The sequence below is a fragment of the Cheilinus undulatus genome, linkage group 23 (genome assembly GCF_018320785.1).
Source record: "Cheilinus undulatus linkage group 23, ASM1832078v1, whole genome shotgun sequence".
NCBI classification, from domain to species: Eukaryota; Metazoa; Chordata; class Actinopteri; order Labriformes; family Labridae; genus Cheilinus; species Cheilinus undulatus.
The window spans coordinates 13,404,610-13,416,712 of record NC_054887.1 but is presented as its reverse complement, the minus strand read 5'-3'; the positions used below and the strand labels follow the sequence as shown (position 1 = coordinate 13,416,712).

The 12,103-nt window shown below is 40.9% G+C and overlaps 1 protein-coding gene across 9 annotated transcripts in view; it reads right to left on the bottom strand.

Moving 5' to 3' along the window:
• Positions 1–12,103, bottom strand: part of LOC121505164 (pleckstrin homology domain-containing family A member 5-like) — a 296,479-nt gene that overhangs the window by 35,738 nt on the left and 248,638 nt on the right. For all 9 annotated transcript variants that reach the window (XM_041780235.1, XM_041780239.1, XM_041780237.1 and 6 more), the window contains 2 exons: positions 4,280–4,569; positions 2,372–2,610 (listed from right to left, as the gene is read on the bottom strand). In XM_041780235.1, coding sequence (XP_041636169.1) covers positions 2,372–2,610; positions 4,280–4,569 — 529 coding nt within the window. The remainder of the gene's footprint in view (positions 1–2,371; positions 2,611–4,279; positions 4,570–12,103) is intronic.

Sequence of the window (12,103 nt, the reverse complement as noted above, 5' to 3'; positions counted from 1 at the left end):
AATGCAAGACGATGCTTTTAAAGGCTTTCATTGAATTTATTCATTGATGTGAACGGGGAACAATAAAGCAGAAACATTAGTGAAGTAAAAATTCCACAATAGGAACCATGAAATCATGTTTTCATGCAGCTATCTATGTGCAAACATCTGCTGTCTTTGTTAACAAAGAGCAGTGATTGTACATAAATCATCGTTAATTTAATCATCTGCTGAGAGAGTTTATTGTACTTAAGCAGAACAAATGACAACATTAGGGAACATCTCTCTCAAAGCTGGGACACTTTGTCCAATTGCGAAGCAGAAAAACACTGCATGATGACTATTATTTTCTGGATTTTAAAGCAGGAAGGTGATTGGAATAACAACAACATGACACCGAGTTGGCATGGTTTAAATATCACTCAGATATTTTGTTCAGTTCTCTCTAGCTCTTGTGCTAAAAGCCTCTGACTATGAATACATACCCAGATTGTAAGTCTCCTGGTGTATTAACGTGAGCTGTCCAAAGTGTCTCAGTCACATTATAATCTCGATCTGAGGTGTCACTTCGACTCACAGCTCACTGGCGGGGATTGGACCTGGGTTTTAGACATGCGACAGCAGGATTTGACTCGCTCGCTGAAGTGAAAATGATTCACTGAGCACAAACTTCACGCCACTGCTTCCTGCCAAACTCTCATGAGGAAATCAGAGGGAACATCTGCGGACTCTTCAGATTCATGACCGCTTCCATTTCTGTCAAGGACCTCCTTGGCTAACAGGGGACGGGATGCCAGGCTCATTCAGAGGGTTTCAATATGAGAGAGTGCTATTCAGTCTAATTTTCTTCATTTGGGGGAAAATATAAATGAAAGAGTTGCAAACAGAGAAATGTTCAGCTATTTTCCATGTGCACTGATGAAGTGATTTATATTTGAACTAAGGAAGCATGCTTGTTTTCTCTTCAGATTTTGAATAAAACTTCAAGACGAGGAGGAGTCTTCAGTGATGCTGAACACTCTAACTTTTTATTTCTCGGGTTTCTAACTCTGTGATCACGAGCACATTCATCCTAATAAGCTTGAAGTCGCACTAAATCTGTCCAGGCTGTGTAGTGGCGGACCACTCAGCTCTGCCCACCTCCGTTGCTAACGTTCTTTTTTGAATTAAGAAGTTTTCTGATAAAAACTTCACTGCACAATGATATGTACTAAATGGAAAACCACGCTGTTGGTTTCATGGAAGAATTTCATTTAACAAGGGAGAAAAGATACCAGAGTTACCTTTATGAGTAATCAACAGTCACAGAGTTGTTCTCTCTTCCAGGCTTAAGCCACCATCTGTGATGGTGGTGTATTAGTGCTCATGGCATGGGCTGCTTGCACATCTGTGAAGACGGCATTTATACTGAGCGGTACATACAGATTTAGGAGTAACACATGCTTCCTCCAGATAATGTCTTTTCTTCATGGACGTCCCTGGCGAGACATATCTGCATGTGTTACAACAGCATGGTTTCACAGGAAAAAAGGGAAACCTACACTGGCCTGAATGCAGCCCCAGCCTTTTTGCCATTGAAAATGTATTGAGCTTAAGAAGCACAGCATATGGGTAAGAATTCCACTTTTAATACTTCAACAGTTAGAGTCTTCAGTCTCCAGATGCATACTGAATGTTGAAGAATAGGTGATGTAACACAGTGGTAAACATGCTCCTGTCCCAACCTTTTTTTGACATTTTCAAGGCACCAAATTCAGAATGAGCTATGTTTCCAAAAAAAAGAGCATCAGTTAGAACATTAAATGTCTCATCTTTGTGCTGTATTCAGTTGAATGTAGGCCTGAAAAGATTTTCAAATCTATGCTTTCTATTTTACTCACATCTAACAAAATGTCCCAACTTTTTGGATTGTGGTTTCTAAGAAGCACTTGAGATGAAGGGCTTCTTAAATACATTTTCCCAAGCTGCAGGCTGTCTACAACTTTAGAAAGTGGCTGCAGAGAGGATGCAATCTTTCTGCCAGGACACTCCTTTTCCTAAAAGCTGAGTGGCTAAACTAGTGCTACAAAAAGCTGTTGGCTAACACTAAAGGCGCTGAGTTTTCTAAGAAGATGCTGCTGCTTTGAGCGTTTCTTGAAAATCCAAACTCACCCCCATGCTCAGCTGACTCTCACACATGATCTGCCTCCCTGTCCAGGCTCATGTTTATGCTGCATTTAGTTCATTTGCCTCAAAGGTTTGTAACATTTTCTGCAGATTTAAGACTTTGCAAAAGAAGACATCCCCTCTTATGATTAAGTGTTTCTGCTTTTTGCACATATTTTCCATTTGTGAAGCTTATTAGCGTGCCATATTGGATAGAAAGTGTAGATAACGATGCTTTCCTCTTTACCTTGGTGAGGTGTGCTCTGTGCCGGGGGTCCAGCGTCACGTCCCCTCTGAAGACAGGTGAGGACACCTCGGAGTGGGGCGTGCTGGGGTTGTGGGCGACCTGCTGGCGGGGAGGGGAAAAAGTGCTGTAGAGAGCCAGGGAGCCGTGAGACGGAGACGTGGGGATGGAGTGTGCCACGGCGTGCTCAGAGATGTTGCCCATGGTCTTTGTGCTGGGCAGGGTGCCATAATGACTGACCGCTGGAAGCACGAGAAGCAGAAAGAGTCAGAGAGGAGTCACATGCTCCCTATGCCTGGAACATTTTCAGTGATGGCAACAAAATTGGGGCTATAATCCAAACAGTGTTTTTAAAAATGATGACATTTGATATGGCATTATTATGGAGCTCTCAGCCAGCCTAAAAGCACGTCAAAAGAGGACTTTTAGGATGGCAGTCTTTGGCTGCAAGTAATGGTGTCGATACCATCTAGAAGTATAATTTCATACTAAACCAACAAAATGTCTGAACAACATTTTATCTCTGAGTTACATGAAGAAAGCCCCTAACTGCAGGATAAAGTATGTGTTTGTTTACAGAGTAAACATAGTTTAAAACCAGGCAAAAGTTTGTAGCTTTACAAAAACATCCGCATTATAATGACTGTGGATTCTTGACATTTTTAGGTTTTAGTGTTTCTCAAATTCTTCATTTCTTTTTAATATAAAATTTCAATACAATTTTCCTTTAATACTTATTTTTTGTAGCATTTTAAGAATGAAATATGCTCTGTTAATTAACTTGTCTTGCCTAATTCCTCAAGTCATTGACATCTATCAGTCAGAAAGGCTTACAAAGCCATTTCTAAGGCTTAAGGACTCTGGCCAACAACAGTGAGAGTCATTATCTACAAATGGAGAAAACTTGGAGCAGTGGTGAACCTTCCCGGGAGTGGCTGGCTAACAAAAATTACTCCACGAGTGCATCCATGACTCATCCAGGAGGTCACAAAAGAACCAAGAAGGACATCTAAAGACCTGCAGGCCTCACTTGACTCAGTTGAGGTCAGTGTTCAAAAACAAGAAATAAACTTGGCAAAACTGGCGTCCAAGGCCAAAACCACTGCTGACCAAAAACAACCAAAGGCTCGTCTCACATTTAACAATGTGATGATCCCCAAGACTTCTGGGAAATATTCTGTGGACTAAGCAAACACTTGCTATAGTTGATGGGACCATGAACACTGCTCTCTACCAGAAAATCCCAAAGCAGAATGTATGACCATCACTTTGTCACATCACACACAAATGCACTTGGGTTATACTCCAGGAGAATGATCTGAAACCAACCAGCAAGTCCACCTCTGAATGGCTTATAAAAACAAAATGATGATGATTGGGGTAGCCTAAAGTAACAGGAAAACCCTCCAATGTGACTGAACTAAAACAAAACTGCAAAGAAGAGTGGGCAAAAATTCCTCCACTGTGATGTGAAAGACTCTTTGCCAGTTATCACAAACATTTGCTGTTGCTGCCAAGGATGGCAATCAGCTATTAGGTTTAGAGAGCAATGTATGCCATTTTTGCCCTGGTAGGTTGGCCACTCCTGGGAAGGTTCACCACTGCTCCAAGTTTTGTCCATTTGTGGATAATAGCTCTCAACATAGTTGGCTGGATTGCCAAAGCCTTAGAAATGGCTTTATAACCCTTTCCAGGTTAAAAGATGTCAATGGCTTTGTTTCTCATCTGTTCTTGAATTTCTTTAGATGGCGACATGATGTGTTGCTTTTTGAGATCCTTTAGCCTACTTCACTTTGTCAGACAGGTTCTGTTTAAGGGATTTCTTGACTCAACAGGTCTGGCAGAAACATGTGGTTGATCCCTATCTCTGTTCTGACAGTAGTAAGAGTATTTTGTCTCCAGTCTCCATACCTGTTGGTTGAGCTAAACTCTGCCTGGAGAACGCCTGCCTCTGCTGCCACTCGTACAGCTGCCACATGGTGTCATCTCTCATTGACCGCCTTTTCTCTGCTGTGGTCATCACGGTGCTGGTGGAGGCGGGACGTAGGGCCCGGTCGTATACTGATCCCGCCACGCTGCAGATACTGTCCGGCCTCATCATGCTGTTGCGGGGGAGTGTACGGTAGCCTTCTGGGTAACGGGGGACGATCTGAGCACGGTGGCTGGGCATGTTCCTGGGTAAGGTCTGATAGGACGTTACACTGGAGAGAAAACAGAGAGAAAAAATGAATATTAGTTTGCCAAGAACTGACTTATTATGTCATGTGGTTTCTTCTATTGAACCCAAATGAATAAACAAATAAACAGAACTGTGTGGATGAAGCCCCAAAGCCAATCAAACACCAGCAAGAGTCTCCGATATTTAAATCATTCTCAATCACCAGAAAATGTCCAGTTTTGCAGAGCACCAAAATGCAGGAGTGCTCCTTGTGCTTGTTGTTGTACTGCAGCAAAAATAGAGCTCTGAAAGTTTTAACACACTGTAGCAAAAGTCTGAAGACAAACAACAGACAACCCTGGAGAGTAAGCAGGATTTGGCAGGTTTCTATTTAAAGGAAGTTTGTATCTGAATCTGACAGGCTGCATTTTGAAGCTTCTACTGAACGGATAACCACACACCAGGTAAAAATGTAGTGCCTCTTCACATTTTAGAGGACAATCCAAAAATGTGATTCTCCACCTCTGTGGAGACTTAAGAAAGCTCTATATACACTTCAACAAATAATATCCTGTCTGGACAGCAGTGACATCAGAAAAACATCCAATCTCTCCTAGATGATTTTCAGGTGGACAGCTTAACTGTAGAGCGTCAGTGGAGATATAACCTCGAATCAGACCGAGGATCAGTGTCGGCTAGGATATACTTCAGCAGGACAGATGCTTGTTGACCTCAGACTCCTCCGGCTCAGAGATATTATATCAGGACACTCCATCATCGTGTCAACAACTTTAAATCAGGATGATGGCAGCAGCAGACCGAGGCTTAACTCACCTTAAGGACAGGTCAGGATCTTTGAAAAGAAAATACACTTTTATAACAACAGACTCACTGCTGACCAAGGAGAAGTAATGGCAGGATTGAGGTCTTCACTTACAGATATTCGCTTGAAAATCAGTCTCAAATACTCACAATAAAAATCATTTTTCCTCATGTCTGTCATGCAATCATGGGCCCACCCATAAGTCCAGTTGGCCCACTAAATGTGTAAAAAGTAGATTTTTCTCGCTTAAACTTTTAACCATTCATTTTTAATAGTCGAGTGCTATAAAACACTTAAAGTACACTTTTCATGTTAAAATTTTAAACACATTATAATAATGCAGCTTTCATGTGAAGTCTTTTTAACCCTTTCTTTAAAAATGTGCTACCCTAATAAGCCACTGGTGGACAAAATGTCCACTCCTTAAAGCTGCGATGAAATGTTACAGATTAAAATTTCTGCTTTTTTGGCATACGTCTTTCAATCAAATTCAGTCCTGATAAAAAATACATTTGCATTTATTCAGGATTTTAACCCTTTAAATGCCAGTTTGAATACAAGGTGTCACTGTATTATGTGAACATACATTTTTCCTACACGATACATGGTGAGGTGTGGGGTGGGGTAACATACTACTAAAATTGGTAGCCTGTCTGTCTGTCTGTGTTGATTTGCATGCCACACTGTTGCTCCAATTGTCCTCGATACCTCTCAGAAGATTTCTTGGGTGTACTGGTTTGAAACTGGTGCCATGGAAATATCAACACTATGTACAGATTTTCAACAAAATCTCAGAATGCTGCACCTAGTCATCATTCTGGGGACTTCTGTTGGGTTTGATTTACCTCGGAAGTTGGATGTCAGAGCTGGAAATGACGTCCAATTGAGTTGAATGTGTTCCATTTGTGATGACCTTGCTAGAGTGACAGAGCCTGAAAACATCTGGACTTTGTTGAAACACACCCACACGGAAATATATTTGGATGAGATGATACACCTGCTCCACGATCCCTGATCAAAATAAGCTCTCCTCAAAGCACTTCTCCTTCTCATATTAAACAAGATAATTAAGGAGATGTATCACACAGTAGTGTTAGAACCATTCACTGAGAAATAGTAGTTTAATTGCTGTTTTGTCAGCTGTAGTCACCAGTGCTGCGTAAACATGTTTGAATATGGGCCTGTCTCCATAGTGTTGCCAGCAGGTGGGCTGTGTGATGCTTTGTTAAAGCTCCACAAACAAGTGTGTGCAATAAAACTTTGTAAATAAGTCAAAAGGCACAACTTTAATGTTCCAGTTACTGTGTTGTTGGCCTATCCCTACACATACACAAATGCGCACAGAGATGCTGAGCCATTATGCAGTCATTTGGGGAAAAATATACACCTCTTTCCATGCAAACTAGCCTTATTGCATTAAGCATCTAATGATGAAGACAGCATAGCATGGCATAGAGTCACGATTAGCCTACAGTTTATATGACACACAAACTTCCAGAGATCAGGAAACAATTCCATCTCTGTATGACTTTATAATAAATGATGACAAATAATGTGTAAATAAGGTTGGTAAATACTAGGAGTCGGAGAAAAATAGTTACAGCATAGTATCGCAATAACTTTTCTGTTGATATATTGTATCGGCTAATCCACAAATCATCGATTTTTTCAAATTAATTGCTAATATGACCTGAAGTCTATAATAATGGAAAATAAAATTAATTGTTTGGACAATTGTTTGTCCAGTGAGGTCAGCAGAGGTGATGGTCATAGAGCAGGAGAAAGTTAGTACAACAAACATGGCAGCACCAGGGAAAGGACATTAGGAATGCAAGCAGGGCACGAATGAGATTGACATGACTTGAGGTTTGCAAGAAGTGCTACATGGAAATAAAATACTGCGGAAATACGACAAACATGAGGGCAAGTCTAATGCTAAATCAGCTAAACAGTTGAAAAATATGGCATAGATTGCAATATATCACAATATATTGTATCGCAATACTCATTGTATTGCAAATGTTTAAAATCACAATAATATCAAATCATGACCCAAGAATCACGATAATATCATATCGTGGGGCCACTAGTGATTCCCACCCCTAGTAAATACTACTTTGACATTGTTATTTCTAAGACATAACAGGAATGAAACCAGTCTGAGACTCCCAGCTGTTTTTTTATCATGTGTGGCACACTTACGCATGACAAGGATGTGGTTGTTTTCTTAGGGTGGTGCCTAATTGAACATATTTATATTGCCTTTAATTAAGCAGCACTGTCTGTTATTCGGAATATCTAACATGGATTGTCAGAATCCCTGTGGGGCGCGGACAGAATTCGAATCACCTGTTGCTGGTGCAGCAGGAGTGGATGGCACGCGCTGCAGGAGCGGTGGTAATGGTCAGAATCCAGTGGGAACAGGATTAAGAAAAGAGTCCAGTGCAGGGCTACTCTTTTGAATGAAAGGACGAAGAGTCAAAGATTGGCAAAATTGTTGATTCTGATGCATTATTAGTGTTTTAATAGTGTCAGATTAAAAATTTAGCTCTGTAATAAGCCATTCAGGGACAAAAATGTCCATTTATGAAAACTTAAAATAATTGAACATCTGGTAGTTTTGATCAGGACTGAATCTGACTGGAAGTTTTAAGCCAAAAAAGTGGGTATATTAATCTAATATTTTAGTAGCATTTTTCGTAAGTGGACATTTTTTGTCCCTGATAAGCTTGCTGTCAAAAAAATTCTTTCAGCACAATGACAAAAAATAAAAGTTTAAAGCTTTCTATTATAGTTATAAAGAGCAGGATTCTCAGATTCCAGTCTCTGGATTTGCATTACATAAAAGCTGATATTGGACAGACACTGTCGTCATTGGCAGCTTTCAAAAGTCTGTTTGAATTTTCATTAGGTACTTCACAGAGCTTAGTGAGGACACTAGAATATAACCTTGTAATCAGAACAGAAATGTTAAAGAAAATAAGGCATGAAATATGATTCCTGAGTCTCAAAACTATAAAGCAACCAGTAATTAGAAATTCAGAGCTGAGAGCCAGAGAATCCAGTTCACACTCCTGTGATGTTCAGCTAAAAAGTATGGCGATAAATTAGCAGAGGATGGTGGGAGATATTTTTCTTTAAGTGTTATGGAGGGAGATTGCAATGGTGAACTTTTCAGAAACTAATAAATGTGCAAATAAGTGAATACACGGAGGAATGAGTCATTCTTTAAAGCAGGCAGTGACTCATGAATGTTGCAGTGGCCAGACCCTCCTCTGCTGCAGAAGGAGAGTGGCTCATAAAAACACGTCGCTTGTGTTTAATGCTAAAAGAGACGCTCGGCGGCAATCAAGAGAACAAAAACAACAGCTGACATTAAAGGTGGGTCTGACATTTAAGCCTGAGATACATACAACCCACACACGCTCGGATAAAGGACAAACAGCAGCTCATAAACACCTGCACTCGCTGCTATCGTGCATCAGTGAATCAATGCTTTTAATCAGAGGGTAGTGAAAGGGAACCGCCTTAATTATCTGTACGTGTGAGCCTCGACATGTTCACTGCGCATGGTTGACTTTAATTATCAAACTACTTTTGTTAAGAGAACTTTGCTTCACTTTCACTTTGACCCGGGAACACGGACTAATGACGAGCTCGTTATCGTTACAGACATTAAAGATCATCAGGAAGAGGTCACCTCGATGCTGCAGGACTGTGGCTTTGACCTTATGAGTCTGTGGGGAGATGATGCATTACAGTCAGCACATCAACATCTGTCACATCAGTGGGTTGGTCTTTGTTCATCAAATTTAACCTTTGCCTTCAAGAGACAAAGCTAACACCCACTTCGCCTCTAGCATCCATACGATGAGTCAAAGAGCCTTTTTAAACACACTAAAAACCCCTGAAGTTTACAGATATATGCATGTGTGAGTGCAAAGGCAGAGACAGATGCAGAGAAAAACAGTAACAGTGCAGCACAGCCCTTCTCGCAGAGATAGGTTTAAACACATCACCTGATGGTCGACCAGGACCTAAGTGCTCAAACTGGAGGAGTGAATTCAGGAAGGACTGTGACAACTTTCAATAGTTTCCATTAAAAGACTCAAACATGGAGGTTGAAGTCATATCGTCATAATTTCAGGCTTGAAACAGCTACAGCTCTCGCCATCTCTCTCTCACACGCTAATAAACAGCATCGTCAGCAAACACAACTAGCAGCTTAAAAATGACAAACACTCAGCTGGAGATCCACAAGTAGGCCTACTGTATTTCCTTTATTAAATGCAAGAAACATGCCAGAAATCCATCTGACCAGGCCAGAGCAGCTGGTCAGGTCATCGGCCATTGCGTCCCCCTTGTATACTGCAGGCTGAGAGCCAGCCTGATGGCCAAGTGAGTTGTGGATCTCAAAATAACATCTGAATCGTCTGAAAATTGCAGTGTTCATCTGGCTTTAAGAAATAAATCATCTGGTGCAAAACTTGGTGACTCTAAATCCCCAGTGAAAACTCCTCAATCCAAACTTTCTGTATGCAGCTGTTGGATCTGATAAACTGTGCAAGTTTGAGTGTTTGATTTTTGAATTTTTATGGTGCTGCCAGTCTTGGTCAGGTCTCCTTGAAAAAGAGATGTCTGATCTCAACGGAACTAAACTGGTTAAATTAAAGATTAAATAAAACAAATGAAAAAAGTCACTTTAAATTGAGTGACTGTGAGAAACGGTGCAACATTTCTTCCGCTGCATTGATGTGACCTGGCAGACTTTTCTAATGTTGCAGAACGCTCTGTTGCAATCAGGTTTCAACACAGGATGATGCTGTGTGCCCTCAAGTTCACCTGGAAGGCAGCTGCTGCCTGAAAGGCATGTCCCATCATCCAACCACTTTCCAATCAGGTGAAGTCATGAGCCAAAATTCTCATCACCAGTTACTATTGTATCAAGTGAGCTTGCTGCCTCCCCAGACGACTATGCAAGCTTGCTTGCTAGCTTCTTTATCAGGCAGAAGTTTATTAATATTAGTCAAATCTGAATAAAGTCATAGATTAAAACAAGCAAACAAGATCAACCCATCGTGGACAAGTCATAACCTGTACATTCACCACGCTATGAAATAATCATGGAACATTACCAGACGGAGATGTTTTAAAGTTAAATGCAAAGCTGGAACTACACTTCAGACATGGCTGCTGCACTGTGTCACTCCGCCCAGTGGTTTACTCAAGAAATAGTTCAGAGTATTTGCTTCATGTGTTGTAATGTTACATAATTATACGTTATTATTTCATAGTGTGGTGAATGTGCAGGTCACAACTTGTCCATCAGAGCGTTTTGGAGTTGTTGGAATGTGTGTTTGATGAGTTTGATGAGGGAAAGCAAAAAATACCGTCTGCTTCCATAGCGTTAGCTGTGCAGCTGGTATATCAGTCCCCCCGGATCTAGAAACAGCTTGCACCGACAACTAAAGGAAACAGTCCTATTACTAAGACTATAGGAATTATGGCAATGGGCGAATTTGCCAAAATGTTGAAGTATCCCTTTAAGATGAGCATAAATCTTGCATTTATACTGACACAAAATTAGGGACTATTTGTGGGTGACAACATTACTTTTGCCATGGAAAAAAGTACCTGCAATGGTTCGAAAACTTAAATATTTCTGTTTAGTTTTGATATCACAAGGTACGTATAAATGAGTATTTTCCATATTTTCCACCAGTGTGGGGGAATGAGGATGATGAGAACTACAGAGAGCATTTATTTTTTACCTCAGTCCTTTCCATTTAAGTGTCAATGCTTGTCAATATCCCACAATTCTACAAAAACATGTATTTATGTACTTCCTGACATGCAGGCAGTCACATTCAGTTTGTGTGTTATAAAAGTATGATATTCAGCAAGTCTAAGAGACAATTATCACTGATTTTGCATATTCTAAATAAATAAGACCAATGCATACTACCATGAACAGACTGTATAATCGTAAATATACTTAGGCCGACTTTGTTAGTGTTGTCAGTAACCTGGAATATCAGATTACTTTAGTTTTTCATGATTCAAAAAGAACAATGAGAAGGAAAAATAAATTGGGAAACCCCACTCTGGTTTGGTAAATCCTCAAGATTGTTGTACATAGCAGTTATCAGCTCAGTGATCCCTGTACCGTGTAAATCTGTCTCTCTCCTTCAACAACACGTCTGTTAGCAGAAGCAGCTCGCCTTGTTAACAACAATAACAATCAGTCCAACAACAAAGTTCCTTTCTTCCCCTCGTTTGCACCCACAGCTGATAAAGATGACAAATGTGGCTCGGCAGCGCTCGGCCCGCTCTGCTCTCATTACGCCCTCGGTTTTATGACTTATTCATGGCAGCAGACGGAGAGGGGAAGCGCTGACAGCACGCCGAGCGGCTGCGCTCTGCACTTCTGTTCCGCTGTACAGCCGGCTAAACGCCAGCTAAACGCCAGCGCTCCCAAATGAGATACACATCTGTTGTGACACAAAAAGCTTTCAGCTCCGCGCGGCCTGCAAGGTCACGGCAAGGACGGAGGAGGATGTACAGTGAGGGAGGGAAGGAGGTGTTTGATGAGAAATGTGTGGGAGCAAGCAAACTGTCAGGATGATCTTGGACTGTTAACTTCCTGTTTTGAAGATGCAGGCTTTTATTTTTTGGTAGTCAGTGCATTTTTGTGGATAAATCTTAGCTGTAACTAAAATTCTCCATACTCAAAAGACTGTTTTCAGGAACAGCA